Below are 14,837 nucleotides of genomic sequence, written 5' to 3'. Positions count from 1 at the left end.
GTTGCCTTTCTTCTGTTATATTCTCATCTTCGCATTAGGCTTAAAATATAAAAAAAAACTTTCTCTAGGTACTTTCATCACCAAAGTAAAGTTTTGTAATAATAAGTAATCAATATATGTACTTATCTATAACTATAAAAAAAGTTAACAGCAATGATGCAAAATCAAAATGATCAGATTAATTCGAATTCTATCTATGATATTTAATCTGTATCATAACATCTTACTAAAAAACTCACCCCGTAGTTTTAAACATGGTTAATTAACAAATTCATATCAACCAAGGGCGGATCCAGCCTTAGTGCCAGGGGGGGGTCACATAGACGTGGGCAATTTTCAAAAGCTATATTTTTGTAATTTAATTGATACGTAGATTTAAAAAAAATTGGTCAAGTGCGAGTCGGATTCGAGAACCAAGAGTTCCGTACAAACATTTTTATGTTTTAATATTAAATTTATGCTCTTTGCAATTTTTGTTTTATCTGTGCTATAAGACGTAAGATAAAGATTAAATATCAAGATTCTGTGTTCACGGGAAGTACCCTCTAGGTTTTGAGTTTTGATTCCCTTGCCAATGACGAAATTTGCGAAATTTTTCGGCATTTACGGCTGTATCTTCTGATTCGTTGACATAGAAGTTTGATTTTATTCTAGCGTAAAGGTATTATAGACTTGAGTTTTTGGTATGAATATCAAGTTAATACATGCCAGTTAATACAGCGTTCATGAGTAACAGGGTTGTACCTAAGTTAAAAAATTTTAAAAATATTTTTTTATATTATTATAATCTAAGGAAAAATTCATGCTTTTCGCAATTAGTAAACAAAGTCGTTGTCTCTGTGCCTATGTCCCTATGTATGATTAAATCTTTAAAACTACGCAACGAATTTCGATGCAGTTTTTTTTAAAGATAGAGTGTTTCAAGGGGAATAGTATATAATTTATAAGGATTTAGAGAAAGCGGGCGAAGCCGCGGGTGGTAAGCTAGTCTGCGTTATAAGACGTTTGATTGTACTAAATTTCATGACTCTGTGTACTCGGGAACTACCCTGTAGGTTTTGATTTCTTAGGGAGTGTCGAATTTTGCGAAAAATTTCAGCATTTACAGCTGCATATTTTGATCGCGTTGGCTAAAACGTTTGAATTTTTCACAGCATCAAGGGACCGTAGACCGTAGGATTTCGACATTAGCAAGGGAATCAATACCTGCAGGGAGCACCCTGTCCCGTAAACACAGTCTTGAAATTGAGTAAAAAGTATCGTGTTATAGCACAGATGTAGTAATAACTGCGAAAACCCTAATTATTTAATTAAATTAAATAAAAATATACATGTATTTAATTGATATTCACATCAGAACTCAGGTCTATAATAACTTAAATCTGTTATTTAATTCAAATTCTATGTCAACGCAATCTGAAGAAAAAGCAATTAGAGCAATTAGAGCAATTAGAGCAACTATACTTGCAACGGAATCATCAAACAAAACCTACACTACCTACCTACCTACTTTAAACAAAATTGTAAGATACAACATAATGAAAAAATGTTTGCTCGGAGTCCTCGGTGCGCGAGTCCGACGCGCATTTGGCCGATTTTTTGTTGTAATTTGACTGTATTTTCTATTGTTCATTAAAAAAAAAATTTGCTATTTTATGTCTTATCCACGAACTGGGATATTTCGATATTTGAGGTTTTGTGTGAAGTGTAACAGCAAAATTTGTAGAAAAAAAAATTAATTACATACAACTTTACCATTACACTTTATTCCGCAGTTATAGATTTTTTCAAAAATCGAAAAACCTGTTTTTTGTCCTTAAATTACGACCACAGGTCGACCCTATTAATAAATTTTTTCTATAATTTTTGTTATATTCTCTTCCGTTACCGTTTGTAATTGATTTCATTGTTCTATATTACTTTTATGTCTCAAAATTCAATAAAAACATCATGTTGAACAGTATTAATTTGTTAATTTAAAAAAGTTAATATTAAATTAGTGGTCCACTTAGGTCGTGGACCTAGCCCAGGGGGGGGTCATGACCCCGTGACCCCCCCCCTGGATCCGCGCTTGATATCAACCATATAAAAGTCAACTGACTCTAAACAAAATCGACACATCAATGCAAGACCATTAGCATGCGCAACTCGCACCGTATCGCCTAATTCATAGAACAATAACACTACAGATAAGCGTCGATAAGATTATATACAATGTGCCGTTCGATATTCTATCCATAAATGTTCACTAATTAGTTCATTAGTCGGGTAATCTTCATACGTAAATACAACGGTAGATAATATACTGTAAGCATTGAGTTTAAGCTAACTGGAATATTTGTGTTAACTACGTATTCGAATTGGAATTTGGATTATTTGGTTGTGTAGTAAATTATCACATTGCATACTAGTAAGTTATTCAAATTCATATTGGATATTGTGTCTTATTGTGTGTTATTACTTATTACTTATGAATGATTACGTTACAAAGTTATTATTACAAACTAGCGGTCCGCCCCGGCTTCGCCCGTGGTACATGTTTACGTTTTCTCTACATAAGAACCATCCTCATACTTCAAGGAATATAATAAAAAAAGAATTATCGAAATCGGTTCAGCCGTTCTCGAGTTATGCGCTTACCAACACATTTTGCGATTCATTTTTATATATAAGAAGACTAGCGGTCCGCCCCGGCTTCGCCCGTGGTACATATTTACGTTTTCTCTACATAAAAACCATCCTCGTACTTCAAGGAATATAATAAAAAAAGAATTATCGAAATCGGTTCAGCCGTTCTCGAGTTATGCGCTTACCAACACATTTTGCGATTCATTTTTATATATAAGACAAATATTGCGCGTCTATTGTCTATATAAGACACCATAAAGTCATTCAACATTTTAAATAGATAAAAAAGCTTCCTTATCAGTTTTACATTGAAATTCCAACCTATAGATAAGCCGATTTAAAGTTATCTCAACAAAAAGCTTTATAAGCTTACAGAGGCGATATCGCTTTTATGTCATTCAATACATGTATTCGGAGAAAAAATAAATCGGCTACCTATATTATGCTAATAAGACATCCTTTATCATGTTCTAGTAATTCTTCTATAAGCTTCTTATCTTTAATACTAATAAGAAAGCGAAATACCATAACATCTTACGCGCATATATCACTATAAAACTAACCTGAAACTATAATCGAATTACGTATATAAGTATAAGTATACGTTAATCATAGAGATCTCACCATTCATATAAGCGTAATTGCCATACAATACTACTATTCAAACCTAGCTGGCTACAAGGAGATGACAATAGAAATAACTTCATCGAATATAGAGTTCAATGAACTGCACTATCGCGTCAAGTGTTAAGAGGAAATGTAGATTAAAATTAATTACACGACACCTAATAAAAGAGCACTTGTATGTTATAAACTTTCGCAATACTTAACATAATATCATGTCTAAGTTCTAACGAGATAAATATAAATAATATTTTCTGCTTACTCCGATTATAAGATTAAAAATAATTATGTACATTTACACGTAAATCGGATTCAACGATTACCTACTCAAGTTAGTAATATCACAATTATCACTAAAAGTTATTGAAAACTAAAGTTAATGAAAGTTAATGAAAGTATTATGTACATATTAATGCTTCTTTTCTTCTTAGGACTATATATTTTACTTTATTTTGCTTAGTTTTTTATACAATACTCACATTAATATTATTGTTAACATTGCAAACAGCACTATGCTACTCATAAGCACTTGAAAACGTTTATATGCATGAATAAAAGTTTCACGTTTAAAGAAAACATTTTCTGTATAATGACTGCACTTTAAAGCTTGATTATTATTTGCTACGCAAAGCGACCATACAATGGTTTTGCATACAAAACCTTCTCTAGCACAGAAGACGTAGTTCTTTGATACTAAAAATGTAATTTCATTAATTCTACGTATTTACGAATAAGAAATATATACAACGTCTACGATTAATCTCGTAGTAGATTTATACATTATTTTATTAAACTAACACAATCTATTCAGTCAATCTTAATCTGTATTTTGATATAATATATGATAAACATACTTTTTAATATGCAGTGATCAAAACATACTCATTACAAGATTTTCAGCCAACCATTCTTCATGTAAAAACTCAGAGATACACATAATCAATTATCTCTCAAAATCTTATAAAACCATATAAAAACTGACCTCTCAGCGATGGTGCCTCCCCGATGTGGCATGTCGGCATGTGTGGCGCTCCGTTGAACCCCACCGCCGAATCTGTCAACAAATATTGTATTTTTAGGGCTGATTTTTCAATCCTTGGTTAAAACTTATTCGTCGAATAATGTATAAAACTTCCATTTTAAAAACGTATTCTAATTGCCCATATTTGACAGTTTACGTGACATTTTAATATTATCGTGTAATACTTTATTGGACGGATAAGTTTTATCCAAGCATTGAAAAATCGGCCCTTAGATAAAAAGCTTAATCTATAAAAAATGTCATTAAGTTAAAATATACCAATCTTTCTTTATTGGGAATCGGGAAATAGCACAATAAACACTGTTCAATTCAGGAAATATGTTTGTTATTTATGTAGGAATAAATTGTCATAATGTAGTGTGTACGTGTTTTAAGAACTCTTTTCTTATATATAAAAATAATCTTAAATTCTACACATTGTATGCGATATAATAAAACACGTAATTACATATTCCTTTCTAATAAACCTTCTCCCAAAAAACTTATAAACAAATATCTCTACAGCGTAAGACAGCGTCTTTCAATCGAAAAATTCTGACAGACATATCAAAATCAAATACATCAACATTGAACAAAATCCACTCATTACCTCGGCTGTTCGAATTTATCTTTCAAGCTCTTGAAGCTGTACAGCCTCTCTTCAACCTGTCGCACCGACAGCATTTTGCTTATTTCACTAACACGACACGAAATTTACTCTTATTATATTTATTTTATATTAAAAAGATTGTTTATAGAGTGACAAAGTATGACATTGTGTTTGGGACGACGTTCGTTCGATAACTAACCCGCCAGCGACGCATCCGCTAAGTTTGTTTACGTCAAAGGGCTGTGTTGTCCTGTCAAATAATAATAATTGTGTGTTTATTTGGAGCGGACTGTGGTTGAATAGTTTTCATCGTACTTGTATCGGGCACGTTTGGAAAATAAAATGTATAAAATTCATGACAAAATTTTAAATATAATTTAATAGACATGTTTCATTTTCCTGATAACTAAACTTATATATTAAAACAGCTGATGATTTTCTACTATGAGTAAGTATATTATGGTATGTTAATTTTTTTATAATTGCAATCCAATATAAATAGATTAGGTATGCTTATTGTATTGATTGGAGTCCGTTGCACTCATCGGATATAACAATTGACATCGCAAAGTCGTAAAAAAAGGTAAAAAGAGGTTTCAAAAGTAAAAACATGCAAATCCGTGACACAGTTAGTGTAATACAGTTAGTTTACAATTAACGGTGCGATGGAGGAAAACGGCCGTTTCCCACTGATAACTCGGCCTCACGTTCGCTTTATCCATTTAGAACATAACTTCCTCTGTGGTATTAATTTTTCCATGACACACAAACACACATGAAAGTATATGCGCAATAAACACTATGTGAACGACCGTTGTTCTAACCTGAAGAGGTTTTTTTATTTTATTACCACGAAACAGTTTAAATTCTTCAAATTCATCAGTATCATCAACTTATATTATTCACTGCAGGAATACAGACTATGTATAAAGATCAATGAATACATTTATTAATTTTACAATATGATTAAATATTTAGAAGCAGATAAATTAATTACTGAAGAGTTGGTAAGTGCCTACACTCAAACTCAAAATATGGTACCTTATCTATAATTATATATCTATAATTTCGCTCCCAATTTATACCTGATTGGTTTAAAAAAATTATTTGATAGTTACAAATAAATAAACACAAAATCCAACATGAATGCAGAGGAAATAAAATAAATAAATTGCAACACAACGAAAAATGCTTACAGATTATGAAAAACAACGCTTTATGATTTAGAGCCGGCACCATTAAATCTAGAATTATAATCACCCCCCACTGTAAAATCCTATCACTAAACATTATTCTGTTTAAAAGTCTTCACACGTGACTTACACCTTTAAATATCCACCAGCAACAACCAAACCACTATTCTACAGCTCCACAATTATTTTACTATCCACTATTCAAATACATTTCATTCACACCACTTTATTATATCTTATTCTCGGACTAAAACAAAAATACATACCGTAAAAAAGCAAATATATATTACTATGAACGTAGAGCCGAGTGCGCCCTACCGCAAGCGTGTAGCGACTAACGTAGGCGGGCGGGCGCTTTCGAAGCCTACCGCTGAAAACGCCTTACGCACGTTTTTCGATATGTCGTACCGTTTTTAATTAAAAAGTTTGAGTGAAAATGTATTTTAACGTTTATATTAGTGATTTAAAAGCTTTCAAGGCTTTATGTATGTTATTTTATTGAAAGTGTATATTCACGTATCAATGTTAAAAAGAAACTTTTATATACCTATAACTTATGTGGCACATTTAAGTGCTTACTTATATTTTTTTCATTAATAAATCTTTAATAATTTTATCATTCTAAATTGGACGCTAATAAAATAAATTGTAAACGAGTAAAAGGTGAGTTTATTTAGTAGCCATTTGCGAAGGGGAATAACCTTACCAATCGAAAAGTCCTTTGATTGGCTTCACAGTTCATGCATGCATCGATATATTCGAATTGAAAACTTTTTCACATTTCAAAGTTAAGCATCGAATATTTTTACGATTAAAAAATAAACATACATTTTTTCGTATATTTCCAATATCAATAACATACATAAAAATATGATATACATTTATTTAGACAAAACGTAATCTCTTTCAAATACCAAATACATGCTTGCCTGAACTACGAACACATTCTCAACCCAATATACTGAACGAAAAATGCCACAAACCAATCTTGTACCGTCCCTACTCCACGTTTCCGTTTAGCATACGACAAACGCGTAGTAATAACAATGAAACCTTCCTACACCGTCTCCGGCCGTACTCAGACTTCATTGTGCTCAAACAAAGGGAAGCTACGCGGCAACGCGTCGCTCATTAAAACATACTAAACACCGCCAAGCAGACGCCTTGCTGCACTTCTAAAACTAACCACGATTGACTGGGATTTAGTTAACTGGTGTACATTATAATTGAGCTAAAGCCTCTTGGGTTTAAACAATATCATAGACGGGTAAATGTCATTTGTATCCTGCATGCTAATTCTATTAGTTTTGGCATCATGTTTGCCTTTGTTCCCGTGGAGAATACGAAATCCACAAATTTGCAATTTTGCGCCAAAATATAGATGTATAAATATTAAATATAGGTACAATAATATATTTGTATGCAATAGATTTAACAATTCATTACTTTCTATATTTTAAATTATTTCTTTCGCAAATCAAGAGACAACAATAAATCAAATAGTATCGAATACTATTCAACCCATCCCGTAATCCCCAATTTTCTACACATTCCAATTTATTTTTCATTCACCCACCATACTACTACGGGAACAGGTGACGTATCAATTTCCCGTATACGGCGAACGTAGAAAAGCGCAGTCACTCACACACACACACACACGTAAGTGTATCGGCACACACACAACGCAACGTGTAGGACATCGCCCGTCGCGTCGCTTCCCAGGCGTTAATCCAGATCAATCTAGACAATGAACTTATCGCTAAATGTTTAGAAGGCAAAACTGCTTGCTATATTTTATGTGAATGACTTTTATTATGCCCAGACGAACATTTAATACAATATCGCTGCTTATATCGTCTCATACTAAATTTCTCTTTTTTATGGCACCTATCTATTTATTATATTAACGTTTGTTTGTAAGGCAATATTTACTTTTATAAAACTAAAACACGATTACTCGTCATATGCAGCACATTACACAATCAATTTATATTTCCATTAATGAAAGAATTAGTCGCTTCGTAACTTTTTTTATTTAAAATTCACCATAGAGGATAGAGATATTCCTCTTACCATATTCGATCGCTTGAAACCTACCAAACAATAAACACATTAATCGAACGAAAACTGAAATCACGTTCAAATACCGCTGTGTACGAGTACGTGCGTTCATAGTTGCACCGGGGCATAGTCCGGGATGAAATATGTTTGCGACGGGAGTGCGGGGCTTTTCCGGGATACACGGGAAATATCCCCTCGACCGGAATTCAGCTGAGGCACGCAGACTGTTTTATGAAATTGTGAAATTGTTTTTGGCTAGACATTTTGTTGGACGAGTTATTTGATATCTCTTATGTAATTAATAATTATATTATTCTAACTCAGTGTTAATACGTTCTTTTATCATTGTATTTTTGTTTCAGATTATCAATTCACAGTCTCGTAATATTTATTCCAATAACAGCAGGATATTTTTTTCAAAAGCTCATAGATAAATCATTGTTATTTTTTCTCAACTCTCAATTAAACGTAACATATTAAATAACACATTATTCATGTCACCAATCAACCCCACATTCGAATAAATCATAATACAAGCTTACTTAAGCTCTATCAATACAATAGATTGTGAAACCTCAATGATAATCAATTTCGATATCGTCTCACTCGATTCCCATCCATATAGCACTCGATATTAAGGTCAGAATTGTTCAAAGTGCTGGCAATTTAACAGCAAATGTTTGTGTAATTGAATCGAATCGATGTTCGTGGGTGTCATCGCGGTCGTAAATTAATACATGACCACTTTAATCTGATCTTTAGTATCACTTAAAGCTCGTAACGATCGCTTTTGAGGCAAAGAGAACAACATAATTCACTCATTCCCCACAACATATAGTTATAACATAGCTATTTCTCTTCAATATGAATATATGTAATTATTTCATTAAAGCGATAACTATAAAGACAGCCTTACGTGACGTGATGTGAGTGTCTTAAGAAAAATTGACCAAGAAGAAAAGATGAAAGCAAACTAACAATATCGTCTCGTGAAAACTAACAATAAGTTTAACATTTTAACATTACAAAGACGACAGATTAAAATACGATTTACGCTAAATTATCTCTAATTCCGCGAACATAATAAAATAAGTTTCTACTGCCTTATACTTATAAGGCATATACTAGCGATCACTAAAGATAATACCGCTTCCACTATTAAAGCAAACAGTTCCTTATGGTTTTTAGTTTGCCGATTCATTTATCTTGTTATGTGCATTAAAAGCTTTCTCTGTCTGCATTGGTACGGATCATGTAACGCGAGTCACGGGCCGTCATTAGTGTACAAAATTGCCTATTACGATGATTATATACGCATGACTGCATAAGCTTATAATATGTTCAGCGTGTTATCCACTGCAATTTATGTATAATATATGTATAATATAGGAACTGTTAATTTTTCTACTTAATACGTTTTATATGATGGTATTAGGGCATGCAGAACCGGATCCGGTTCCAAGTTTCTGAAACCCGGTTCCAAATCGAGCTCAGAACCGGGTAGAACCGGGTTACCCGGTTCTTTTATAATACTTCGGAAAAAATACGAAATTAAACAAAAGTAACTGTAAAAGTACCTGATAGGCCTTTTATTTGACGCGGCTTGTGTCTTATTTCATTAAATTAATAAAGAAACAAAAATTTCAATACTTCTCTTTATTTATCAGTCTTATAAAAGTACCTTGGCCCTTAGTCAAACGTCAGTATCGCCAAGGAATAGAAATTGCTAACGCTAATTATTGACATAAGCTCATGATATTTTGGTTAAATGGTTCGGTCACACTACCAACGACGATGACGACCACGACCAAAATTCAAATCTTGCCAAAATTTATTCAAAATAAAATATTTAAATCTCCCGTCATTACGATACTCGGAAAAAAATTAATTCGAGGTCAATTAATAAAAAAAAATAGTTTTTTTTGCGATTTTCGCCGAGACGGTAAGTTTATCATACAATCACCCTGGAACCAAAATTGTACATCATAAAATTATCTAAAAAAAGGTTAAATACATTTTTTCCTAGGAGCTACCGTTTCTACGAAAAACCTATTTTTTTATCCATTGATCTCGAAAAAATTTTTTTAATTGTGTTTTGCACAATTTATTTAATTTCGACTCGATGAAAATTTTGTTCGTGGTCGTCGTCGTCGTTGGTAGTGTGACCGAAACCTTAGGCAAAACATTTGTATCGATAGCGTATTCTATTCCTTAGCGTTTTGACGGTTGTCTCGGCGCTCTTGTTATCATAATATCACATAAAAACATGAAAAGTACCCAGCTGTAGGTTTTGAGTCCCATGCGAATGTCGAAATTTGCGAAAATTTTCAGCATTTACGGCTGTATCTTTTGATGCGTTGGCTTGTGAGTTCGACTTTTTCACATAAAAGGGACCGAAGACTTGAGTATTCGATATAAATTTCAGCTTGATACCAAAAACAAAAACATGACTGGATCATTATATGAATCATTAAAATTAACAGCTTTTCAAATTCACGAGAAATCTAATAAAAATATTTCTGTAGCCTAATTTTTGTCATTTTCGAAGCCTAATTTTTTTTGGTAATACAACCGTAGGAAACTTACAGCATCTAAGGTTAGACAACCAATCGGAGCCACGCTTGAGGCGTGGCACGAAAATTCGCGATGCACGTGAGTCTGACGTTGCCAGATACAATAAATTTGGTAAAATAATGCAGCAAAATATAAATAATACTTTATATTTTAATATTTTGGTCGGAACCGGGAGAACCGGGTTTCATACTATTCAGACCCGGTTCTCAAGATCATCAAAAAACCCGGGTTTACCCGGGTTTTTCGGAACCGGGTAAACCCGGGTGCATGCCCTAGATGGTATGCGAGCGTGGTTGCAGGTCAGGTGAATTTGCAGTAACCTAAATGTTCGATACTTACCGACATTTAGATAACTATAGACCTAAAGAGGTTAAGAATACATTTTTATTGTTAATTGTTAATCTCTCAGTTATTGTTACTTTAGAATAATATTTCAATATTTACTTATGAACACTAACGCGAAAATAGGCAATTTAACGAAGTAATGGTATTGAAAGTAATCCACGAATGATTAAAAGAATAGATCGGTCAAAAAATATACCTATATTACAAAACACATGCAAATTATTACCAAACACACGAAATACCTATTACATAATACTCTACATTAATAAAACAAATAATAATTAAATATTAATTTCCATAAAGCAAATGGAGCGTCTCGACTCGCGTCGTCCCAAATACATATTCAATATAAAGAGCAATCACATTAACAAAAAAATCACTTCACAAACTCAACGACGCAGAAAAGCAAAACAAACTGGCGAAAAATTAACACGCGATAATTAGATAAGCGCAATTACACCGATAGTGCACTTTATCGTGATGCTATCAGCTCTGAAATTATAATGCGGTCGAGATATCGGCAAGTAACAAGAGACCGTCATATTACTGAGTAATTAGGTTATGAAAAAATAACGAAAAATTCGAAAATTCATTTATTAAACATTCAAATGCTATAAAAACTGAAACATTGAACTAAAAATATGTTAAACAAAGCGTGTTTACGTTTACCACATCTATTAATTAATATTTCGAAAGCTGAACAGTTTATTTCGATGCGCCAATCCCAGCCATCGATTTCAGAAACTCGTTCACCATTGGATATAATATTTGAATGCGATTTGCCATTTACTGATCAAGCCGGGGCGGACCGCTAGTATATAAACACGAAAGAAAGTCATGTTAGTTACCTCACTTATATAACTTATGAAGGGCTGAAAAGATTTTAATTCTATCATCGTTGATAAGTTTAAATTTTGAAAAATATTCAACAGGGCAGACCCGGGGCGAGCTGCTAATATTATCTACCTACATGATATAATCAACAAGCCTTATTGTGATTTGGTAATGGAAAGTGTTTTGGCGGCGATACCTATATAGATTTTGTAAGTTATCATGTTTATTATCTGCTAAGAAAAGAGATAGTTCCAATGCAAAATTATAATAAACGATAAGAAATTGCAATCAAGCCGATAAAAACGTATTGTACCTATGCGTGTAACAAAAAACTTCATAAATGGACAACAACGCCGGCACTACAACTTAGAAAACAGTTTCAACTATCAAAACAAAATTATACTACACTATAGGAAATTGCAATCAACCTCACAAAACGTAACATTAATCCTATCAAAGACTTTAAATTGGCAACATCTCTTAATATAATAGAACCCAAACAAATATTTTTCTCCAAAATTGTCTACCACTGGCCAATTAATTTAAACGCAAAAGACCCCTTATCCACAACACAACGTACCAGTGGTCAAAACCATTGAACCTATAAATCACAACGAGTCAGCAAGCTCAAATTTCCAGCCCCTATGGAGGGCCGCTGAAAGCCATAAATCATATAGAGCTATTTAACAGTGCTTTATCGTTTGGAAACCTGCACACAGCTATAGACAAGCGATTTCACCTGTTATTTATTACCCGTAAATAGATAGACGGGACAATGCAGATTCTTCCAAAATTGAACAAATGCTGTGGCTATACTATCTATTATTGTAATTTTTCGTGTTTGTTTTTGTATGTACATAGTTTAATTATTCGTAAAATAATACTGAACGTAAATATACCTATCCGATTTGCAACCATACGTTTTAAATAGTCCCTTAATTTTTTTTTAGGTAAATCTCATACTTACCTATAAGTTTAAGGTGCTCCTACTCTCAATTTCATGAGAGTAGATAGAGTAGAGATATTTTATCGGCACAATAAATAAAATAATATAACATGTATACAAAATATCTATTATAGTAGCTTATCTTTCTCTACAATACGTAACGTTTCACGCATGACACACATCAAACCTTTCAGCGACATTCACAAAGCGCCGCTCTATTTACGGCGGCGCGGCGCGACGTTCGCAAGTGACATTTCCTGAATGTCCCACACTGTTGTTACATACTACCACAGTTGACAGATATAACCTAAGGATATAACTGTATATTGAAGGTATATTGTGATACTACTGGCGTCACAATACACGGTAGGTACGACAACGGTATTTATAGCTTTGACGAGGGTACAGCGATAAAGTTGGGAAACTTTTACATTGATATACTAAATAATAATTGTGTTAGCTTGCCGTGTATTTAATATGGTACATTTTACGGTACACTGCTATGAATAATAAAATCGAATATTTATCGTTAAACGAGATTACATATCTTTAATATGTCGATTTGTTCATAAAGTTTAATACATTGAACCAAACAATGAAAAATCAAAGACAAATTCACAGATTCCCTAACTCAACAAACAGCACCAAATAATTCCCAAAACACATTTATCAAACGAGTAAAACCACAACCACGTGAACAGTATTTCCACGCAAATTCGAATTCACCACTTGGACTCAGATCCACTTCTTCCATACAAACGTCTGACTGCAACTTGAACAAGACTTGTGTCTTGTTCTAGAGGAACATGGAAAATCATTGAATCATTGGCTACAGGAAACGAAAGCAGCCTACTTGAGTACATTTGTGTCGCCAATGTACTGGCACTGGCCGTATTTATTTATGTTCGTGTATTGCGAAACACGCCACCCGTATATTAAGTACCTACCGCTTGATCACCTTTTGGTCTAGTGACAAGTACGGCTACAATACTAGGACCCAGGTTTGAGCGTAGGTATATGACTATCAAATTAGAATTTGTGAATTATGAACAAATATATGATTCAAAAGCACTTTTAAATATAATAATTTACTCTTTCTTTTACGTAGCAATTAGCGGACGACAGTTTTAACATATGACTTTAGTATTGAAATGACACACTATGTTATTCCACTGATAAACAATATTATACTTCTAAAAAGTACTGAGGGTAATAACCGATTTAATATCTTAATTACAGTAAACATCCTCGTCAAGTATTCTCAAGTCTTGATGTTGTTTCCCTTATCATATTAGTATGATCTCAATAGATGAAAGTGAACATTCCTCACACTACATCCGGATATCTCATAGTGGTTATACTAACGAGTCAATCATTCTAAACAAATACTATATTAAACAATGATCGCATGTAACAACTTTGCTTTCCCATATCAAACTGGCTACCATTACATGGGTAAAGTAAATCATATTAACTCTACATAAGAAAGCACATTAAGAGTGAAATGATAGACGTCATAAGTACCTCTCCAACGCAACAACCGTCACAAAACATATGTTTTCACTAGGAATTCGTCACGCGTTTCTCCCCTAACACCATGATTTCACCCCCAGCAGCTAATAACTTAGAAAGCCCTGCGATTGAACTTTGAATTCGCTCACAAGTCACATGACGCTCTTTATCTGTTGTTTGATTTTCAAAATGAAAGAGCTTATCTAGCTTTCCTTTTAAAACTCTCTTGATAGCTCTGATGACTATGTGCTTTGGTAAGAGATAAAAAATACGTTTTTAACACTTAAGTATCTTACATCAGTAGAATTGTCTTTTACTATGAGTACTTCTTTGTTATTCTTTCGGAATGTCTAGACATAACAATTACAATAATTCTAAACTTTCTAAAAAAAACAATATACTTACTAAAAACGCTCAAAATCCCGCATCCAATTTTGCAATACCAACAAAAACCGTGCACATCACAAATCTCGACACAATACTGCA

The 14,837-nt window shown here is 33.2% G+C and overlaps 1 protein-coding gene across 5 annotated transcripts in view; it reads right to left on the bottom strand.

Moving 5' to 3' along the window:
* Positions 1 to 14,837, bottom strand: part of LOC149903862 (uncharacterized) — a 149,542-nt gene that overhangs the window by 27,889 nt on the left and 106,816 nt on the right. For all 5 annotated transcript variants that reach the window (XM_090108304.1, XM_090108305.1, XM_090108306.1 and 2 more), the window contains one exon: positions 4,235 to 4,306. In XM_090108304.1, coding sequence (XP_089964430.1) covers positions 4,235 to 4,306 — 72 coding nt within the window. The remainder of the gene's footprint in view (positions 1 to 4,234; positions 4,307 to 14,837) is intronic.

Source organism: Colias eurytheme, chromosome 12, assembly GCF_061535395.1.
Source record: "Colias eurytheme isolate Ceu_HAF_F1 chromosome 12, ilColEury1 Martin Lab GWU primary, whole genome shotgun sequence".
Taxonomy (NCBI): domain Eukaryota; kingdom Metazoa; phylum Arthropoda; class Insecta; order Lepidoptera; family Pieridae; genus Colias; species Colias eurytheme.
This window is presented reverse-complemented; position numbering and strand designations above follow the sequence as displayed.